We start from the raw sequence: 24,227 nt of genomic DNA, 5'->3' as shown, positions 1-24,227 counted from the left end.
CTAGAGGGCAGCCCTTAGGCCTAAGTGCTTGACAGTTCTCGAATTACGCACCGCCCCCTGACTTTACCCTCCATGAGCGAAATGGCGCCATCTCGTGGACACTAGTAACGAGGCCGTCTTTTCCTAAACAATCTCTCTCATCACAATTTCAGATTTTTCCAGTGAATTTCTGAAATTGTGTTTCTAACTTTCAATGCATGTGCAAGTTCCAGTTTTACTAACATGATTTCACTCCCGACTGTGTACACTTATTTTGAATTTGGTTCAAACCACAGTTGAATTTAAAATTTAAAAGTAAGCAGTTACAGTTTCTGATGACCACTTAGGAGGAATGCGCCCCTTGTGGCCTCCCCCCTCTACGTCAGCTCATCACTTAGTTCCTAACAATCATTCTTTTCTGAAGTGGCTTTCTCCCAGTTGGTTTTATCTTGGTTATTATCATTGATACCTCACCGTAGTCGTGATCATCATCAAATATAATGCCAACCTTTAATTTCCTACACTTAATCAAATTTGGTTTGAAACAAACAAATTTCAAGATCAATTTGAATTAAGTCTCCTTTCCTGTTGGGAATGGTTTTATGGCTTTATTACTATATTTCCTTTTTCAAATTATTTTTAATAATTTTGATTTGATACGTTACGTTATGTATTTGATACGTTATGACAACTGTATCCTTACTATTCTAGAAGTTACTTAACATCTATGCATACGCTTGATTTGAATTGTATTTAAACCAGTTTGAATGCAATTTAAATCAAGTTCTCTGTCAGCCAGGTTGACCACTAGGAGGATGTGGCCCAAACCCTTAGTGGCCCAAACGCGCCACTACAGCTTGCTTCCTCCTGTGCTCTTCCTGCTGCACTTAATCTCTTCTCTGAATGGAGGCTAGGTTGTTCTGATAATTAAAATTGTCATAATTCCCTTTTTGTTTGTACCATAATTTTAGTAAAACCGTTGCCTTTGATTTTTCTAAAAAAAAATAGACACTCAATTTGATTTAGATAGAGAGAGCTTTAATTCACGTTGAGGTTCACTTGTCCTTCATCCTGTTTTGTGTTTGTAGGTAGAAATTTCTCTCGTGCTGTGGTGATTTGACAGTCATCTCTGCTTGGGGTCCAGCTGGCTGGTTCGTCTGACCTGCGTCACCAGCGCTGACTGAGCACGGGTCTCGGACTTTCCTGTATTTCTCCGTTGGTGCAGCCCGCAACACGACATCACCAATTTGGCACTGCCGGTTGTGTTCAAGGTCGGGTTGCGTGAGGGCACACATCGGTACAGATATGCGGAAGGGCCCGGGACACTGCTGTCAAGTGTTTGGGGACGACAGAGAGACCAACCAAAATGCTGACTCCAACCCGAATGACCTCAGTTCACCCCAGGGAAACTAGAAAAGGTATTAAATCCATCACTTAGTATTGGCCACAGAATCTAGAGATTCCCCCGGTCATTGAAGTGTTTGGCTCCCTCCTACTCTCCTAGCCACAAATCGCAGGCTTAGGCCTCCTCTTCCCCTGTAACACTTCCTGTGTACTATTAACGCCATGTCATTACAGACCTTTCCGTCTTGGATGGTTGCATGTTACTTAAAACTTTGCTATCTTGCCATTGCTCTTTTCTGTTGTGCTCTGTTCCTTTCAGTTCACTTAGAGACAGAACCTATCTGAGACAACAAGGAACGCTGAATAATAGTTTGACAACCAAGCCGTTAGCATCAACAGGTGACCCCTAAGCTACCGCCCCGTTAAAAATCTTTATTCAGGCCATGCTGACCTACCCAAATTGTCCTACCAAATGATTTAACTGTCGGCATCAGTTAACCAAAATTTTCTTACGCGGCATAGCCCGTATTATAGCTTGTTAAACGTAGAACGAACCTGCATACAGATAGCTTTATTAATCCCCAAGGGGCAATTTAGTTCCATTGGTCTCTCTGTGTGTGTGTTGTGTTCCTCTCGCCCACAGTGAAGCCAGTATGTTCCGGTCCTACAGTCCCACAACCCGCTGGGACAACCTGGAGACATGGCTGAGATTCATGAAACCTCCATTCCTGACCAAGGTCGCCAGTGACTCAGAGCCCCGAGCCAAGAGCATCGCAGACGTGGACAGGCTGATGGCGCACAAACCAAGCCAAAGCTCCCACGACAAAGACCGGTCAGATACGTCAACCTCACTTGCCAGCTGATCGCACAAGCACGTCTCCACGAAAGGAGCCGCATCGCCCTGGAGCACGAAGTTGCAACGCTAAGGATGCAAGCCGAGGATGACAACGACCCCGAGCTACAGAAGGAAGTGGAAAGACTTCAAACTGCCCTATCTGATCTTCATCTGCACATAGACCAAAGAGTGCAGTCAGAGAAAAGAACCAGAGAGGAACTCAACGAGAAACTCCGACAAAAGTGAAGCCCCTTGCAAAGAGCAGAGACTGAACTTAAAGAGACTCGAAAGCCACGGCCTGCGAAAGAAACTCGCAAGAGGCCCGTGCTACCATCCACAAGCACGTTCAGCAGAGACAAGATCTCGAACACGAACTTGACACCGTTCACACAGAGTTGAAACCCTCTTATAGACCGGGAAGGGGAAACGCACACCACAAAGTTTCCCTGACCAGCCAGTCCGCACCTTTCAGCCAAGAACCCAGAGCTGTACAGGGGGGTGAAAGCCCACTGTTCAAAACATCACCAGCCAGCCCACAAGAACCCCCGTCAGCAGCGAGGGGGGAAGAGCCTTTCCAGGAGAGCCCCGGCCACTAACCACGGCATGGCTCCCAAAAGACTTAACAAGCTGGCCAGAAACATCCCTATGTTCACTCCGAACCATGCAGGAGGCCACAACGTGCACGCCATCCGCAGGACATTGACTTTCACTTACAAACTGTTACCAACGTCACCGCGTGGGACAGATTGTACCTGCTCAGAATCACGTCCAGTCGTGATGCGCGCAGCGTCCTCGACCGTCAACCAGAGACAGCCCAGAGCGGAACCCCTCTCGACATGCCACTGGTAAGCACAAGTCTGAACCCACATCAAAAAAAAAAACAGTGCCGCCACATCTGAGACAGCTGAGACCCTGAAGTCGCTGAAAGAGCTTCTTCACAAAAGACTTTCCAAAGGAGACAAGAGGGACAAGACAGACATCCTATGTCTAAGCGTAAGACCTGAACCAGGCAACCAGAACACTGCTCGTCAGCCTCAGAGCACAGAGCTAACTGTCACATCACAAAATGACAGCATCACCCAGCCACCACAGCTGACAGCTGCACAGCCTGAGCGACACAGCACAGTTTCCCACAGCTGGGTCCAAAAGCCCAAAATACCTAGAAATGCTGCTTGTCTGTCTGTCTCCGCAGAGAACTACACAAGACCGGCCCTAACCGCCCATCGATCACCACACCAGCCCCTACGCTAAGACTCCTGGGGAACCTGATCGAAAAAGGGGGTGGCCCGGAAACTCTACCTAGCCATCACTTTGGAAAATGAGGTGAGCTTGGAAGCCCTGGTAGACACCAGCTCAGACCTCACTTTAATGTCAGCTCAGCCCTTTGAAAGACTCGGCACTAAAGCTAAGAGCAAAGATCGAACTCTTATACCCCAGACGTGACAGCTGAACGTGCAGTCGTACAGCCAGAACAACATCCGGCTCGAACAAGTAGTTCCCAGGAACTCCAGCAGCCATCCATGGGTACACAGCCTCAGCACCAAGTCAAGATTCAAGTTCACTACCCTGCACCTTCCAGCTCGCCAGAGACCAAGAAATGCTGCTCAACGATGCGTGAACTGATACAGAAGGCCTCTAACACATAAGGCCTCCTCAGAAAGGGTCCCCTAAGATCCCATTGTTTCCGAACTGCAAAACCAGAAGGCACACAGAATGAACATAATGCAAGACTCTGTAAAAGGGTCCCTGGTCAGCATAAAACATAAAACTTTTAAAGTAGATGAAAATGTGTGCTCGAAGAGAAGCAAGACTCTGCATTAGACAATTTAGAATTTAACTGATTTAAAGAAAATCTTGAATGGACGTGTATGCCTCACCTGCCAACACACTATGCACAACTTTTTCGAAACAAACATTTGCTACATGCTGGTTGAAATGACACTGCTAAACATTAGTTTCCATGACAATAAAGGGTTACAGGATACCCTAGCTCCAAATAAGGCATATGTCACCTTGACCTCATAGTGTAGGAAAACCACCTGAGTTGAAACTACTGTTAACCTACAGGTTTAATTTGATCATTGCAATCCAAACGGAACACAACATGCGATAAGCATTTTGATCACTGGTTGCTGGCTTGTCTAAATGCAGATAAAACAATAGCTGGAATTGACATCTCTACTGTAAGTGAAAGAGTCTTAGATTTCCAACTAATATAAGTAAGTTCAGCAGTAAAGCGTAAGTCTGTTTGACAAAAAAAAAAATCTCATCTCAGCAGCTTGTAAACTGTACCGATATCTATCCTGCTTTGGTTAAAGAAATCCAAATTGCAGTATTGCTAAACCTGTTTCTGACAAAGGAAGCTCAGGACAGTGTTATATATAAGTAGACCTGGGTGATGCTCCCCTTTCTACAATGTAAAGGCCTTACAAATTATTGTTAGATTGATGTAATTCACCTAAAAATTTTAGCTGCATCTACAAGCAGAGAGCTACCTAGCGATCAAAACTGTTCACTCGCTGAAGAGCCAGCATTTGTGCATGAGAGGGACGTAACTATAGATGCTTAGACATCCTTTGACTTACAGCAAATCTATTTCCTTACTCGGTAAACAAATAGAATAAGTTGTGTTAAGTAAAGAGAAGAGTTACATGAGTAAAACTAGCAAATGCCAAAACACAGTCGCATTTTACTTAATGTAACGTCAAGTTCTCAAAAGACTTTAAAGTATAGGCGCCCCCTTATAACCCTTTTAACCCGTTAAAAGGTGCAGACATTCTTCAGGTACTGTCGAATTGTTCTGACATGCTCTAGTTCCCATGACAATGACTTGTCACAGGAAGTGCTAACTCGTGATGTCACGTTGTAAATAAACCAGCCTAGGTGGCTAAGCTAACCTAGCGTCCATCCAGTTTACGCTAAGCTAACCTAACCTAGCATCCATCCATCCAGCTTAGGCTAAGCTAACCTAACCTAGCATCCATCGAGCTTAGGCTAGGCTAACCTAACCTAACATCCATCCCGCTTAGGCTAAGCTAAATAATAACTTCTACAGTTAGCATCATTTACTTTAAGCCTTAATTACAGCTGCTGTTTATACAGCCCAAAGTATTCTAGAATACTTTCTTTAACCCCAGTTAGGGTTTGTAATTCTTCACTTTCCGTACTTTCAATTCTGCTCAGCTAAAGTTCACCTTCACTAGTTTAGGCATAGGCCTTGCTGAGCACTGTAGGCTAAATCGCCAATTAAACTTAAGCTTAAGTACATGTAAAATGTGTAGCTAGAGAAGAATCTGTATAGTAATGAGAATTTTCATCAGCATGTTGACTAAACATTTGAAGGGACACACAAAGTGGTCTTGAACACGCAACCGCTGTAACCCACCATCGAGTGTTGGTCCAAGCGAATTCAAAGTTTAGTCACTAGTGCTACTGACTATTCTCACATTCAGATCATTCCCGCTGTTGTGACCACTCACCCACGTTTTATTTTTATTTTTACTTTAATAATAATGGCATTCAGCTATTACCTTGTCTTTTCGGTCATCTATATGATTCAATTCCATTTCCTCTCTTGTTGGAATGTGGTTCCATTTCCCATAGGGCCCAGAAAGGAAACAGAGACACCTTTATTTGTGATTTTGTTTATTTTCAACAAGTGCACTAATTTTTATGACCCTGCAACACAAGTAATTTCAACGATTACTGGGCATAACTATAGTCGTGAGGATTGATAATAAGCCTAATTTGAATAGGAAAGCTGTCCTTTTTCCCCCTATCATTCACTTCGTCAAGCCGTAGTGAACCACTAGTTAAGTCCTGAGAAATAATTTAGTCATAAGAACCATCTTAAGTCAGTTATTTCATCTCGGCTATGCCCTTTCCGGGAAATACTCTCGGAACCACATAAGTCTTAGCCTCCTAACATCCACAGCTAAGATGATAAGGATACAAGACACACTTCACTAGCTAGATACACGTGAAACGCATAGCTTTATGCTACATTCCTAGCGAACCCATTAAACCTTGGTTCTGAACTTTTAGGGTCATGCATTAGTCTCACCCCAAGTGCGACAAAATGTCACAGAGCCTCTGCTTAACCTGACCTTAACGTTCCAGCTTACCAAAGACTATGAAAAACAATGGACACTATGAGAAACCACCTCTCATACCCCTCCAACCACCCACGAACGCCGTCTGCACCCACCGACAACCAATGCCCCAGACAACCGACGTCTACCGGCACATGCTGCGTGCACAAGACAACATTCAGCGTTCTGCACCTGATGCCATCACTGCGCCACAGCTTGTGGTGCCACAGTGCAAAAGGGGGGTCATGCCAATGTATGCCCATGACGCACCATGTGCTGCACACCGCAGCACCAGAGACACTTGCAAGACACCGAACCAAGTGGCATACCGGCGTCCTCAAAAGCGGAAAGACTGTCCTAGCCAACCAAGGACAACACTCGCTGAAATTTTTCCTCCCTTTCTCTTTCTCTCTCCCTTTCACTTTTACCAGGATGCTGCTGTGCCTCCAGCCAACCAGAGAGCAGCCGCAATCGGACATCTCACCAGGTCCGGCATCAGGCATCGTCCTGAGGGAACAACCGGGACTCCTGATCACCAACTGCCGGACCCACACCCAGAAAGTATATGTTCGACTAGACCCGCGTAATGTTTACAGAGCACATTACCCCAGCGCAGTGGCCCAATACAGTTGGGCCGGTGCCCGATGGACAGAGGACTCCCTCACTCACGCTGAGGCCGATGTCAGGCACATGCTCAACCAACTTGAGAAAATGACTGTCACACAAGCGGAGCTAAGTGGACACAACCGCCGCTCCAAACGGTTCCTTGGAGCTTTGCTCGGAGCCGCCGCTGCCGTCGGAACTCTGTTTAACATCGGTATGTCTAGTGTCAACTCAGTGAACTTAGCCACCGTGAGACGGCACGTGGCCGAAATCCGGACTGAAATCCCACAGATAAAAGAGCAACTCAACACACAAAGTGCCTCCCTTCAGACCATCGGCAAGACTTTGAGGGGAACTGTGGTGGTTCTCAACACTCACAGCGTCCTGCTGAACCAGACCGTGAACTCTATGAAACAGCTGTTTACGGTTTTCCAGAATGACTTTGCTCAAACTCAGCTGGTCACAGCCCTGATGGCAGACATGCTGCGGGAGGTGAGCTCTTCCATTGACAGCCTAGCCATGGGAAGGATTCCACCGTACCTGATACCCTTAAGCCTTGTCCAAACGGTGCTGGCTTCCGCCGTCACCACGCCAACTGACCCTCTACAAATACACCTCACCTGTTGTCCAAGCCTGGACCGCAGCCGACACCGCGCTGTGTATCTCTATGGTAGTCAGCCACATCCTGTCACTAGGCCTGGCCTTCATCCTGTATAGGAGGCTCAACGAGATGCGAACATCGACAGCCAAGCTCACGAAAGCCGTGTCTGGAGGTTTCCGACGGAACCCCCGGAAAGAGGGGATCACACCAGACACCGCTTTGAATCTCATCGAGCTGAGCCCTCAGCCTCAATAACCACCTGCTACAAAACCCTCATGATTCACCTGCCATCCGCCATTGTGATGATTGTCGTCCGATGATGTCTCCACAGAGACGTCATCCGACGAAAAGGGGGAATGTAGGGTATGAGCGCAGAATCATGGAGTCAGCATTCCTTAACACAATAAACACACGTTAACAGGGGTTTCTAAAGCCCCAACCTATGACTCTTCCAATTCTAAATCTTCCGTTAGCGCCAGCCAGTCTGGAGGGTAGATTAGTTTGTGACACCTTTACAGCGTAATGAGTCCCCACAGAGATCCTCGCGCGATCCTGATTTGTTCGCGAGCCAACATCCAAGAAGACCGTTATCTCCAAACCCCCCCCCAGCGAGGAAGGAATGCCAGATGCGCAAATGGACAACACACACTCACACACACACACACACACACACATATATGCATCTATAACATTAAAACCCAGAAATGAGTGATTATGAAATGTAAACATGATGTATTCCTGTACGTTTGAAGTTTATACTGTATCCTGTCTATCTAGGACTGTTAGTTATGTAGTTGAACCTTGCGGACTTCTATAAAGGTCTAAGAGTTTATATATATCCTTGTATGCGTAACAAACACGGAGTGATTGGTATTAAACGAAATCGCTCAACTTGCTCGAGCCAAATATATGTAAGAAGTTAATGAAAATTATAGTTTACTATGTTTTCCATCTTTGGAGTGAAAAGAGACCAAAACTAACATCACTGGTGTTCTTAGATAACGGCGTTTACGACCCAAAGGAATGTTCACAGAACTGCCACCCTCTCTGAATTCTAACCAAGGAGGAGAAATGAATCCTGTATTCATATATATACAGTATATGCTATTATATATCCACTTGAGAATTGTATGAACAATGTATCTAAGTTCCCTATTTCATGAGTTGCCTTTTTGTGGTTTGGTCTATGTTTCTCGACAACTCTAATGCGATAATGTTTAAACTTGGCCAACTAATGTTTAACCAAATCCATTTGTGGCAAGTTTGGTCTTGATAAACTCCAATCTTCATTCCCCATTTGTTAATTGACATTACATTTTGCTAAACTTGTGACACATTAGTATTATAAGAATTGTGAAGATTCTGCTCTTAAACACCCTAATTTCGTCGGTTTCAAATGTCTCTCTCTTAGACAACGAGCAATAAAAACCAAAGTCCCGCCTGTGAAATTCCAACCCTCTAATTGGCCAAGTCAACAGGAAGAGGCCCGGATTTCTCCAAGGTGATAAATGACGCTTCCCCCCTCCGCTCGTCCCTCTGTTACTTTTGGACTGTCAAAATGTAGGATCTCGCCTCCGGGCGAGCTCTTCGCCTTTCTTTTATTTGTTTCTAGTTTAGTTTGTGTTTTTCAGTCTTAGATAAGTCTCCGTGTTTAATTCCAATCGACGAGTGAAAAGAACACCGCGTGACATATCTCTTCAGCAAAAATCCATCTACAAGGGACCTTTAAACGAGCGCGCGCTCGTTTTGAAGGAGAAACACGCGCACGTGACCACGTGGCGAGAGACGCACACACGCTTCTTCACCAGCCATGCGAAGATGTGACGTTAACTCCGCGTGATTTCCCCGTAGAGATCTTTATTTCTTTTCTTTGTTAGTCAAAGTTTTGTTTTCCGTAGTCGACTCTGTTCACTTCCACAAAGTGAAACAAACTTAGCCGAACTATTTTCCTTTGGTAATGTTACCCCAAAGACTTGGAAACTCCGTTCAACGCGCGCCAAGCAGCACCCAGTGACGCTTCCTAAAGGACTCCGCTCACGCACGCGCAGGAATGCCGCGACACAGAGAGACCCAGAAACTTAAGTATATCTCTTTATAGAGCTTCTAAGAAGCATTAAGATGATGTTTTTGTGTTGTCACAGGCAGGGGACTGTCAGGGGAATGTTGCCAATGCTCTCTCTCTCTCTCTCTCTCTCTCTCTCTCTCCCTTCCCCTCTCACACGTGTTTCCATTGTCCACACTCTATGCATTTCTCATTCATCGATGCCTTATCGTGTATTGTTGTTTATTATGTTTGTAAATACATATATCCCATGTAACCGTAGTAAATACATAAGTAGTTCTGCCTTATTAAATTCATTATATTCATCTGATTGATGTACTGCCTTTTTGCTCATTTAAGTCCCTTAAGTGCCAAAAGATCTTATAGCAACAAGCTTACAAATTAAAGATACTTTAAAGAGTATGTGTTTATAGGGCAGGAAACCCAATTCTTGTGGCCACAGAATTGCTTTTCCTGAAATCCTATAAAGTAAGATGATATTGTGGATTCCCACAGATATTAGTCTGACAATTGAGCTAATTAATTTTGCCTGGTTTGTAAAACGTGGTCCGTGCAGGTAATTGCAATCAACTTGTGGTTAAGTGCAAGGATACACAAGCATGCATGCAGGTAAAATTACATATCATCCCTTATCGGGAGTTTTATTAACATGTAAGACTGATCTAATCCAAACATGTATGAATAATTATTAATTACCAATTATTAATTATGATATGCAAATTCCCCACGGATTAGATCCGCCCCAGAGTCTTTACACAGCATCAGCACCTGAACCGCTGATACAAGACCGGATCATCCATGCTTTCATGTTGTTTTCACCAAATTGAGCGTTCAGAGAAGCTCTTCTGCAGACTTCGCTTGAGACGAGTGTTTATTTGAGTTACTGTTGTCTTTCTATCAGCTGAATCAGTCTGGTCATTCTCCTCTGACCTCTGGCATCAACAAGGCATTTTCACAGAACTGACGCTGACTGGATATTTTCTCTCTTTCGCACCATTCTCTGTAAACCCTAGAGATGGTTGTGTGTGATAATCCAAGTAGATCAGCAGTTTCTGAAACACTCAGATCAGCAACAAACGTGCCGTTCAACTTCTCTTAAATCACTTTTCTTCCTCATTCTGATGCTCAGTTTGAACTTCAGCAGAACGTCTTGATCATGTCTACATGCCTAAATGCTTTGAGTTGCTGTGATTGGCTGATGAGATATTTGCATTAACAAGCAGTTAAACAGGTGTAATAAAGTGGCCGGTGAGTGTAGACCTACATATGTCCTAATAATCACACAATCTGAGGAGTTCCACTAACTCTAACATCGACTAACCCATCAGTGTATCAGTTAACCCATCAGTGTATCAGTTAACCCATCAGTGTATCAATGAACCCATCAGTGTATCAGTTAACCCATCAGTGTATCAATTAACCCATCAGTGTATCAGTTAACCCATGAGTGTATCAGTTAACCCATCCATGTATCAGTTAACCCATTAGTGTAACAGTTAACCCATCAGTGTATCAGTTAACCCATCAGTGTATCAATGAACCCATCAGTGTATCAGTTAACCCATCAGTGTATCAGTTAACCCATCAGTGTATCAATTAACCCATCAGTGTATCAGTTAAACCATCAGTGTATCAATTAACCCATCAGTGTATCAGTTAACCCATGAGTGTATCAGTTAACCCATCCATGTATCAGTTAACCCATTAGTGTAACAGTTAACCCATCAGTGTATCAGTTAACCCATCAGTGTATCAATGAACCCATCAGTGTATCAGTTAACCCATCAGTGTATCAATTAACCCATCAGTGTATCAGTTAACCCATCAGTGTATCAGTTAACCCATCAGTGTATCAATTAACCCAACCGTGTATCAGTTAAACCATCAGTGTATCAGTTAACCCATCAGTGTATTAGTTAACCCATCAGTGTATCAGTTAACCCATCAGTGTATCAGTTAACCCATCAATATATCAATTAACCCATCAGTGTATCAGTTAACCCATCAGTGTATCAGTTAACCCATCAGTGTATCAATTAACCCATCAGTGTATCAATGAACCCATCAGTGTATCAGTTAACCCATCAGTGTATCAGTTAACCCATCAGTGTATCAATTAACCCATCAGTGTTTCCATCGGTGTATCAATTAACCCATCAGTGTATCAATTAACCCAATCAGTGTATCAGTTAACCCATCAGTGTATCAATTAACCCATCAGTGTATCAGTTACCCCATCAGTGTATCAATTAACCCATCAGTGTTTCCATCAGTGTATCAATTAACCCATCAGTGTATTAATTAACCCATCAGTGTAACAATTAACCCATCAGTGTATCAGTTAACCCATCAGTGTATCAATTAACCCATCAGTGTTTCAGTTAACCCATCAGTGTATCAATTAACCCATCAGTGTAACAATTAACCCATCAGTGTATCAGTTAACCCATCAGTGTATCAATTAACCCATCAGTGTATCAGTTAACCCATCAGTGTATCAGTTAACCCATCAGTGTATCAGTTAACCCATCAGTGTATCAATTAACTCATCAGTGTATCAGTAAACCCATCAGTGTATCAGTTAACCCATCAGTGTATCAGTTAACCCATCAGTGTATCAGTTAACCCATCAGTGTTTCCATCAGTGTATCAATTAACCCATCAGTGTATCAATTAACCCATCAGTGTATCAATTAACCCATCAGTGTATCAATTACCCCATCAGTGTATCAGTTAACCCATCAGTGTATCAATTACCCCATCAGTGTATGGTGCATCTCAAACAGCATACAATGAATATATATAATTTTATTTGATCAGAAATACAGTAAAAACTAACTTTTTAATGGTAGTGTATGATGGTTTCCACTAAAATTCTAAGCAGCTTTCAAAATGGATAATAATAAGAAAAAATATTGAGCTGCAAATCAGCTTATTAAAATTATTTTTGCCATTACAGGAATAAACTAAATGAAAAAAAAACATAAAATATAAAACAGTTATTTTAAATTGTTATAATATTCAATATTATTGCTGTTTTTATTGTATTTCGGATTAAATAAATGCAGCCTTGGTAAGCAGAAGATACATTATTCAAAAACCTTAAATTATTTGAATATATGAAAATATATATATATATATATATATATATATATATATATATATATATACATACATATAAATAATTCTACATAATATATTCACATAATATTTAAAAATATAGCATGGCAAGGCTAACATATTATATATCATATTATAAGACATTTAAAAATGTATTTCATATAGATATATGGTTTTACTTGGCTTTTCAAACGTTAATAATAAATGTTTAATTACAAGTTCGAACATCTATTTTCAACTATGGCAACCATACGCTGCTCACACACTTTCCACTGCGATAAAGTTTGGGCTATACATCAATCAAATACGGCACTATCATTTGAATATAAGATTAACATATTAAAAATTTAAAAACAAAAACATTGTAGATAAATTAATGTTTAACTAACCACACAACAAATTACAGTTTGTAATGTAAGAGAAAAACGTTGCCAGATTGCACCACGAAAATGAACATTACATTTACACTATTTTACAACTCCTGAAAATACTCTTAAAAAATCCTAGCAAGATGATACAAAGCCTAGCAACAACACACGCACGGGCAAAAAACAAACTTGGTATTAAAGCTGCATTGTCATAGAGGACGTAAAACAAGAAAATGAGGCCATGAAGAAGGTGAAGAAGAGAGAAACAGGATGTCATCGCCATTTGCACTACATGCTGAAGAAGAGAAGGAAAGAGTAAACTGTAATCTTCAGAGATTACAAGATTTCCAGTTTGTAATCTTGTCAACTGGCACACTGCAACTCAGATTGAAAACTTAGTGGCAAAAGTACGAGGTGAGAAAGACAAACGGAGAGCTGCAGATTCAGAGGTGTGCCGTCACTAGAGTTTCACAGATGAGTGTTTTTTTTCCAGAAATACTTTGACTGAAAGGAAAATCCTGAGTTACTTGAAGCCAGCTTCTCCTGTTCTCTTTGCTGGATGATTGAACAGTCAAAAAAATAATTAAAATGCAAAAGTTTAAATGTTAAAAATTGCTGAGCTGGCGCTCACGTACAGACAAAGATGAACCGCAAGTCATGAACAAAACGTGACTCTTGCTCTAACCTCAAAACCTTCTTTATTAGCATTAAAGGCTGAAGAGGCTTTTTTTTCATTGCACAAAACTTGCTTTGTAATGGAAAAAATTTCTTTATTTTATTAAAATGTTCTTCACATTAAGAAAAATATTGTTCTTTTAGGCAATTTTTTTCATGAACACTTTTTGTTAATCTGGTTGAGACTCTCTTCACATCCTGATAGCAATCAATAATAAAAGTCTAAATATTAAAGTCCCCTTGTAGTCAATAATTTTATCATTTAAAACTCATCTTTGATCACCAAAATGACATATTTAAAAGTGTTTCCCTTCATGCCTTAAAATATCTTGAATGTAACTGGACACCCTTGCCTCATTTAGTATACGCGGTTCTATGAATATGCAAATGAGCCCCGCCTCCACTCACTCACTCACACACACAGCTCAGAGATCCACTCGTTAACGATCACATGTTGATCTGGGCCCGTATCCCTAAAGATTCTGAGAATCCTCTCAGAGAGCTCCTAACTTAACCTAAAAATTCCTTGCCAGGAGTTTTAGCTTAGAAGTGATTCCAGAACATTTTCAGTGAACTCTGAGCAAGGAATGGATGGAAAATCCTATCTTAGTGAGGAGGTGTGGTTGACCACACCTGTGGTTACAAGTTTGATGAAAATGAACTTTTGTTGATAATGAGCAAAGGATGTACCCTCAAATCAATAAACATAATTATACACTCTAATCTTATGCAGACTGTAATTGTAAATAATATTTCACATTCTAGAAAATATCTGGAAAATGAATAGTAAGCTGTAGGGGTTATAGCCTAACATTAGAATCTAAAATATGTGAAAACTTAAGCTCATTACACCCTGTTCAAATAATGAGTCGTGTCTTATTTGCTCATATTAATATCCTAGCTGGCATATTTTGTACTTTCACTCCCATATGGACCCCATTGGAAACAAGATGGCCTATCTCAACGGGCTGTCCTTAATGAAGTAGAAATTGCAACGTTACAACTCAGTGTGGTCTTAACGAGGGTAACACGGCTCAGCTTTTATCAATGTCTGTAGCATCTCAATAATTCCCTGTCATCCAGTGTTTGCAGGACATCTTTCCTGCCTCCTCTGTTGGCCATTTTGTGCAGCTGCTTAGGGCAACTCCTAAGCCACTAAAAGTCCCACTAAAAGGCTCTTTACAGATCACGCCTTAGAAGCCCTATTAAGCGCTAGGAATCTTGAGAAATAGCCTTTATATTAACTGGGATTGTCGTGTCACTTTTAGGGGAAATTCTAAGAAAACGTCATGACTCTGAGAATTTTCTTAGAATTTAGCCGCTAGGAGCCACTTTTTGCACAAAAATTCTTTAGGGATACAGGCCCTGATTGGTTACAAGGTAGTTTGTGACGTCAGAAACACCAGCGATTTTTTGTTGTTGTCTTTGATTCTCTGCAGTTTTAAGTAGAAAATACTCATCAATGGTGTTGACATGAATTTGCACATGGTTTGTCTTAAAGCATATTAAAAACACCAGGGCCCGTATTCATAAAGAATCTTAATCCAAAGAGTAGCTCCTAGTGACAAAATTCTAAGAGAATTCTTAGAAATGTGGGCGTTTACTCTTAAAATGAAAGAAAAAATCCTAGTAAAGAAAAAAGTAATTCAGAAAGCATCTTAACCCTTAAAAGAGGTCTTAAGGTCAAAATTGTTAGGAGTACGGACAAGGACTTTTAAGAGGCTTAAGAGTTTCTTTAGCAGAGGAGAAAATGGCAGAAAGACGAGGAGAGAGGTGAAATGTGTTGCAGACAATAGATGACAGTGAGTTAATAAGACGCTATAGATTAAATTGTGTAGGGATCATGTTTGTGACTGATCTTATTATCTCGTGATCATTCTAAGCCAATCAAATACCTTATAAGAAATCAACAGCATGGTAAATAAAAAAAAGGATTTATATACACGTGTGTGTGTGTGTGTGAGTGTGTGTGTGTGTGTGTGTGTGTGTGTGTGTGTGTGTGTGTGTGTGTGTGTGTGTGTGTGTGTGTGTGTGTGTGTGTGTGTGTGTGTGTGTGTGTGTGTGTGTGTGTGTGTGTGTGTGTGTGTGTGTGTGTGTGTGTGTGTGTGTGTGTGTGTGTGAGAACGGTCAAATAGAAAAAAATATGCATGTAATTTCAAAGTGAAGGCTTAGAATAGACCCTATACTTAAAATCACTCTTTTTTTCCTTCTTGGACAACCAACCAATCACAGTCTTCAAAAGATTGTGTCATACATAGCAACGGGGTCAACCCCGCCTCCTCACTAAGATAAAAGTTTTTGTCTTTTCTTTACTCAGAGTTGCTCTCAGATCGGTCCCGAATCGCTCTTAACTAAGACTCCTACGTAAAAGATTTAAAGCTAAATTAAGAGTTTTCTGAGAGGATTCTTAGAATCTTTATGAATACGGGCCCAGACATATAAACAACATTAAAAGCTGGATTTTCTCCACAGGGGGACGTGTAGTACATATATCTCAGATTCGGATTTACGCATTTCTATGTAAACACTCTCAATGCCGAATTGAATTTGAAGAGCTAGATCACTCCTCCATAGGCTTCTGAAGGTTATTAAAAGTTATTAAAGACATCGTTAAAAAAGTGACTACAGTGGCTCAATCTTAAGTTTATCAAGCGACGAGAATACTTTTTGTGCGCAAAAAAAACAAAAATAACAACTTTATTTCAACTATTCATTTCCTTTTCTGTGGGCCTCGAGTGAGTTCACTAGTATAACAGCGTAAGCTTCTGTGTTGTACGTCACAAGTAGGCTCACTATTGGCCGACGCTGGTCATGTGTGTGATGCGTGTGACGTATAACAACAGAAACACTACGCTGTTACACTAGTGAACTCACTCGAGGAAAAAGTATTCTCGTCGCTTAATAAACTTAAGATTGAGCCACTGTAGTCACTTGGACTATTTTAACGATATCTTTAATAACTTTTTGGTGCCGGCAAGTTTCAATCCCTTAAAAGCCTACGGAGGAGTGATCCAGCTTTCAGATTTAATCAAAAATATCTTAATTCGTGTTCCGAAGATGAACGAAGGTCTTACGGGGTTGGAACAACATGTTTCATTTTGGGGTGAACTATCCCTTTAAGGATCATGTTGTTATCTTAGCAACATACTAATGCCAAACTCAGTTGTTAGAATCAGTTGTGAGGAGCAAAACATTGATGTCTCACATGCAACAGTCACTTTCTGATACGGTTTTATGTGTGCCAAATTGAATGTTTGAATCTGAAAGAATATGTCACATTTAAAGTACTACTACTTTACACCTGTTGCTAAGATGCGTTTTGGTTGATCGGATCAAAAGTGGACGACGCTAAATAAAGGTGTGTAAAACATTTTGAGCCCGTCCACTTTCGACCACTTCCAGAGGTAGATGAAAACACATTCAACCGGATTGCTTTCGAAGTGTAAACACTCATGAGGACGAATGTGTTCAAACAGGCACAAAAGACTGTATACTCTCCGTCTTCTGATCTAATGCGTGAACATTATGGGAAGAGCGCTAGACAGACGGGATTTAAACTCTGTCGACTGAAGACCCAAGTTTGGTTTGAAGATGAAAAACAAACACAATGTTCTCTCACCATTCCTGATGTCTAACACACACTCACAGCGTTCGGCTGCTCTTGCGGCTGTCAGAGAAACTAAAGCTGATGCTCTCTGTGTGTTTTTCCGTCGTCTCAGGTCGTGTTCATGTAAATTGCATGAGCAGATTTTGTCCATTAATTCAAAAGATCTGAAAAAGTCCATTCATTTATAGACCCTCCCCTCGAAGAAATCAGGACAGAAGTGGATGAAAGTGGACAAAAGAGACGGATTAAAAAACTTGGTGTAAACAGGAATGTGTCTCCCTCATCTGTGATCTGATCGACCAAAACGCATCTTAATACCAGGTGTAAACAGGGCCTAACACAGATAAAATGACTTCAAATATCCTTGAATATGCTTGAGAAATGAAGTTCCACAGTCATAAAGACGAGCGACATCAAACACCACAGTGCAGATTCTCTTGTAAATTATGCCTGACTTAAAATTTATAAAGCTGAACAAACAGAACATCCACAGCTAAAATTAGATATTTAATTTGGGTTTCGAAAGAATTTAATGAGAACAACCACAGTCGGAATAACAGCCGTAAGTCCGGGAAAGAGTGCACTCCGCAGAAAACGAGAGTCAGCTAAACGCAGGCCTTTCTCTCCGGACCAAAGCTGATTAAAACTTCCACAAGTGAACAGCAAAGTCACATTAAACCTTAAATCTCACTGGAGTTACAAAAACAGCCTGACATGGAGTTAAAATCTCGTCAAAGCTCTTAGTGCACACTTTAACGCACTTCTGTGAAGTTTTCCATCTGCTGATTAACCAAAAACAGAAGATAATTCCTGGTGGGTCATTAGTGGCGTTTCAAAGAACCTAAATACAGTCCTAAAAGCTCAGTCCAACAGCTTTTGGCACATCAGTACAATGATCTACACACTTATGATCCTTACAAAAAGGGACAAATGTGGAACTGAACAAACTGAAAACACTGAGGTGGTTGTGAAATGACAGACATTGTTGAAAACGCATTGTGAACGAATCACTGAATCATTTTGAAGCGACAATCATAATTGTCGACATAAAAATGTATCATGCATTAGTGTTCAACCACTTTTTCAGTTAAGTTGGTTCCAGAAGTATTTTAAAATAGCATTATAAGTCATGAACCAAACCAACCAGCTACAAGGTGAATCACAACGCTACAAACGTTGATTTGATTCAACAACAAAAAAATACACGACTGTGAGCTTTAATGAGGAAAAGAGCTACAAACCCATGAAGCATTGAAAATTACATAATTGAATTAAAAGCGATGGAGAAATATAAAACGATAAATTTAAAGATGTACATTATTTTAAGTAAATACATCATTTGCATTGCTTTAAGTGATTGAACATATACTTTCGGCTCGATTTGCTCTCTGTAACTCTCCAATTGCTGTAGTTTTCTGATAAGAATTATGGGTAATGTAGTCATGAATCATGAATTCCACTGCTAAACCGGAAACCTGACTGTTGCACTCTATTGTCCTGAAGTATTTTATATCAGCAAACCTTCAGATCATTTGTTTGTTGAGGATGTTTTTGCAAGAGATGTAAAGAATGCGATCTGTTCTCCGAATGCATTTGTTCAGAGACAGGCAGCTCTGATGATGTCACCTCACCTGGCTCTGTGCAGTTTTTCTCCTCCGTCACATTATCAGGTGTCGATGACATCAGCCGTCGCCCCCAGTGGTCATGTGATTCCATATGAGACTCCTCCACAATCATGCCATGACCTAGAAAAGCAAAACATCGGTCAAATCACTACACAACGTAGAAAGAAAGATATATGGGTTTGGAACAATGATGGGCAGGTTTTCATTTTTGGGTGAACTATCCCTTTAAATAGCACACTCTCAAAAATAAGTAGTTACTTTAATCATATGTTTGATTATGATATGAAAAATTAGTCTAGGAACTAAACATAATGACTTGTTTAAATCTTGTTTGATGTTTGTTTGCAATTAAACTATTGTAATTTGATGTGTCAATTTTTATTTTTATAAATATATTATTCATATTAATTTAAATATGAACCATAAATAAATATAAAAATTAAAATATTAGATTAAACTAGTACATAGCACTTTATACAGCAGTTTAGCATTAATAAACAGGAAAATAATGTTGTAAAATTCATAAATTATTAAACAAATTAAATTGTAGCTGTAAAGCTGCTCTTCGGAAAACAATTTAGTTTAATGTTGATTCAATGTTGCAAAGTTCATCAATTATGAAACGAGTTCAATTCAGTATAAAAAGCTCTACAGAAGACAATAGTGTCATTAAGTGAATGTTAATTCAATCTGGTTATTCAATAATAGTATTGATGTTGCAAAGTAAGCATCATTATTCTGCTCACTTCAGTTCATATTTTATTCTCATCTGTTAGTGTCAGTGCAGTTGAATCAATAATATTACTGAATACACAAAAAATTGCCAGTAGCACAGAAATGTATTGTCAACACTTCTGTGATTTATTAAGAAAATATCTTAGAAACTGAAAAGTTCTAGCATATATTTATTAGTAACTAAATCCCACAGCTTCAATATCATTAGAGAGACGCTGCCAGGAAGAATTAATTCACACGCAATCGCTTTCTCCCTGATGCTACTTCTTTACTGTGCTACTTTATCTCTATCTGATTTAGAATGAGCAGAAAACTGTGAGAAATATAATGACCAAAAGACAAAAGAACTGATCAAAAAGATGAAAAAAGCAGTTATGTCAAATGACATAACATTATTATTAATATTAAAACTGTGAACAAAAAAACCCGCGTTTGAGACTCGGCTCGAGGATCAGGCTTATTTCTTCATTAATGACGTCATCAGCGACTAGTCGACTCAGCTTTATTAGCATAAACGTAGACTTAAAAAAATCGTTCAACCCCTAGTATTAACCTTAAATATTATTTATACTATTTTTAAATACTAACCATAAATATTAAATATTGTTTCTACCACCATCAGAATAGAATTATGCACTGCTTAATTCAACACAGGCCTAGAAAGCAGCTGAACCTCATTGGCATCACAGTATTTGAGTGACAGCACAGAATCCTGCATGATCCCGCCCACTCAAGCTTCATTTTTCAGGCATAAAGCAATAACGTGGAAAATATTTTTCTTTAATGTGCTCTGCTGTAATGTAAACGAATCATTTTCTTTTCTGAATGAGTGAGTGGCGCTGGCAGCGTTTGCTCTAAGTATTTGGTTCAATCACAGGGTGTCAATTAAACTAAACCGGCCTAAATTCAGCCCAAAACGACTGTCCTGAAGTGCTGATAAGACACTCATGGACTACCTGACTCGCTCCAGGACAAAGCCATTTCACCAAAGAACTCAATTTCAGAGCTTTGGAACAGTTCAGAACAAGCATGCAAATAAAAGAAAGCGATTTTCACTTTCGCACCTTGTTTTGATAGGGAAAAAATAAATAAAATAAAAAATAAGGACAATTAAGAGTGACAGTATTGCTTTTCTTTTCTCCCCAAGCTACAAGAGGAAAACAGGATTTGCCTGATTCAAAAGGGAGGGTTGCATATATTCCCTCTGTCTTTGATCTTTCGTTCCTGAACCATTTTAAAGGCACTGAGTCTGACGTTCACAAACACATGCTTTCAAGATATTGTCATGAACAGACATTCATGTTTCTGACGGTAAACGTTGTGCGTCGAAACAGATTTACTATTGTCTGTACGGTATCAGTGCAGAATAATCTTTTAAGCTTCTTGTTTTTAATGTAATTAACGTCTTTGTGTTTGATGCAGAAGGCTTACATTTAATTTGAGCATTACTTTTCAGTTTGAGCCACAGGCATGAATGATACCTCAGATCGAGCGGGTTGTTTGTGCTTGTCTAGATCAGGCTTTTCACTTGGTAGATGATAGACATGCCTGCTCGGGATCCGAGTCACATCTAGAGATGTGAGGGGTTTGACTTGGATCAGTAAGTAGAAACCACCCAGAAACACCCCAGAACATCTGCATAACAACAAACACCACATTATGGCGGTGAATTATGCATGCACATTTGGACAATTGTAATGATTTTTTAACCAGATTTGGAAGGCTGCTATAAAAGACTCAGATGAATAAATCTTTCATGAGATCTGAACACAGCCCAGGACACACTGTGTGACGCCATCCCCCATGCAACACTACACTTTACAGAGGCAAACGAGTGAGCAAGAACTCGAATTATTTAGAATTTACAGTATAAACAGGAACTGATTGTTTTCTTGATTCAAATTAAATTAATGAAACATTCTCAAACTGCTGTCCTAACAGTGATGTGCTCACATGTCACTTCTCAATGAACAAATGTTAACTTTTTTGAGAAAAGGAAAATTCAATTGTTCTGTAAAATACTTGCTGTAACAGCAAAATTATTTGTTATAAAAAATACAAACTGGAAAACAGGGTTAAACGGGATCTATTATGTTCTTTTACAAAGTCTTGATTTTGTTTTTGGCCTCTATAGAATAGGCTTTCATGCTTGATTGTTCAAAAACACTTTTGTTTTTTTACATATTCTCCATTGTTGCGGCTCGTCTCTTCCCAAGTTCCCAGTCTGTCAGCAACGCTCTGTGCGTTTCCCACACAACACCATAACTCGTTGTTTAACTACCATAGTATGACGCAAAGTTGAAGAAATCAAGTATAGTCACTAGACTGTACTGTTGCAAATTGGTTGTTCAACCACGTTGGTTAATGCCGTCACGCAGGAGTGGAGTAATAACTACTTTTAATGAATCTGTTAGAGATTGAATTAATGCTAGATGTTTTGCTATAAATTACAGACATGACATCTGAGGACTATTTCTAGAGCACGTTCACACATGCGCACTCTTCAAAAACGACACTTTAAATCTCTTGACAAACTAAAAGACGTAAATTACACTTGTATGTATTCTAAAAAAAAGATATAGATTGTACTGAATGTCAGCTTGCTTATTTTGCTGAAGATAATGATTTATTGAGTCCACATGTCATGCAAACTAGAAACTCTGCTTCTAACCACAGGTCGACGCTGTCGTTCCAAACACACAGTTTGTGATGCTGTTTGTGAATGTTTGTTGGAACTGCGGTTTTGGGAAACACCGACTCGTTGAACTGCTGATAACAACAGAACCTGCGATCATAGCTGGCTAACGAAGCTTTCGGGAAACACACTCCTGTTTAGTTCCTGTCTCTATGAAGCTCCTCCTTCTGAAAAGCACACTGTGCTCTGATTGGTCAGCTGGATCAGTGTGTTGTGATTGGTCAAGCGCTTCGAGTGTGTTTGGGAAATGTCCCGCTTTTACCATAACCGCAAGTTTCAACACACTACTAACTAACTCAACCAGGCCCCGCCCCTTTATTCTGCGTATGAATTATTTAAATGAGGAATATTGTGACGTGTTTGTTCCCGGAAGAAACTCAAGACTACAATGGAGGCGTTTCAGGAGTTCAGAAACACTGTCACTGATATAGAGAATAACTCCCGCTGGAGGGACTTTGTGCTCGAACTGCAATATTACACCCTAAAGAGAGATGAACATGGGGAAAAACATAATAGGTCCTCTTCAAGGTAATTCAAGATACACAATAAAATGTTTAAAGCTATTACAACCAAAATCATTTTAAACTTTCTTTAAATCATGCCATGGGAGATAATCTATTCTATTTCACATGTGCAAGATACATGACGGTTATATAAATAAAGCATAATTTGCTTTGATCAGTTCAGTGTGATCCACGTGCGGTTCAGTTCATATCGTGATGTTTTAGGTCATCAGAGGAATGTGACTTTCATTTGCCCCAAAACAGCAAGACTGCACCCTTGACACGCATCTCTGGGCATAAAAGACAAATCACCAGAAAAGAATAGAGCATTCAAAATCTAACCATGTGTGCATAATGGACCCAACATACCGTCTCCGCACACTGCGGCATACGAGACAGAGCAACACACACACACACATTTTAAACCTAGTTATCTGACTCGACTACCTACACATATTATGTTCATAAATGGCGTTTAGATGGGCAGCTCACTGGGTTTTTAAACACAGCCCTGGTGTGGTGACCTGATAAGAACAGCTGCATCTGCTTCAAATACATCTCAGACACACAAACATCACAGAATAATAGATACTCATTTAAAATATATTTATGCACAGACAGGATAATGCCACTAATGAATCTCATAGAACTGAGAAATATATTTGTCTCCACAATGATGCTCAATACAGCTGTCCATTTCATATTTTTCTTTATAATGTCATGCAGATTGAATTTCTAACATAATCTGGGAATAATGGATTAATAATAATAATAAATTAAAACAGAATTTCATTAATATTTAAAAGGATAGATTAAATCAAAATAAAAAACCTTGCTTTTTGTAGTTAATTCTTGGTTATTAATTGCACTACTTTATGACAGAATTCATGCTGTAAAAGATAAAAAAAAACACAATGAATAAACATCAATGTGTTTATCCACTAACACTCTTAAGATAAATATAGAATTGCATTAATAGTTCAATATAGAATGAACAATAAATAGGGAACCCAAGTGGTTCTAAATTCCATAAGCAATGTTTTGAGAAATGTTGTTTAACTGTCAATCAAAAGCTCTTCTGACACTGAACACTTCTTATATTCCCATTTATGAATCGTACTGAAGCAATATGTGCAGATTATTGACCCTCTGCAACATGTATCCCACACTACACGGGGTTTGATTGACAGGTTCCGCTCGGACTCACCTGTCCTGGTCAGGATGGTGGACATGCCCCACGCCACGAACAGAACACTGCAGACCAAACACACCTGCGCCAACAGCATCTCCCTCCTCTTGCGCACTCGGAACATCTTGGCGATGATGGATTTCTTGGAGACCGTGGTCATGGTGTGGTCCTGATGCTGCTCCTGATCCGCGCTGG

General features: G+C 40.2%; 1 protein-coding gene across 2 annotated transcripts in view; it reads right to left on the bottom strand.

Moving 5' to 3' along the window:
• Positions 1–24,227, bottom strand: part of slc24a4b (solute carrier family 24 member 4b) — a 68,836-nt gene that overhangs the window by 44,252 nt on the left and 357 nt on the right. For both annotated transcript variants that reach the window (XM_077219516.1, XM_077219515.1), the window contains exons 1-2: positions 24,051–24,227; positions 18,917–19,030 (exon numbers count right to left, since the gene is read on the bottom strand). The exon at positions 24,051–24,227 is cut by the window's right edge. In XM_077219516.1, coding sequence (XP_077075631.1) covers positions 18,917–19,030; positions 24,051–24,227 — 291 coding nt within the window. The remainder of the gene's footprint in view (positions 1–18,916; positions 19,031–24,050) is intronic.

This window comes from Siphateles boraxobius, unplaced genomic scaffold (assembly GCF_051911475.1).
Source record: "Siphateles boraxobius isolate OS27281-9 unplaced genomic scaffold, OSU_SipBor_1 8, whole genome shotgun sequence".
Classification (NCBI taxonomy): Eukaryota; Metazoa; Chordata; class Actinopteri; order Cypriniformes; family Leuciscidae; genus Siphateles; species Siphateles boraxobius.
This window is presented reverse-complemented; position numbering and strand designations above follow the sequence as displayed.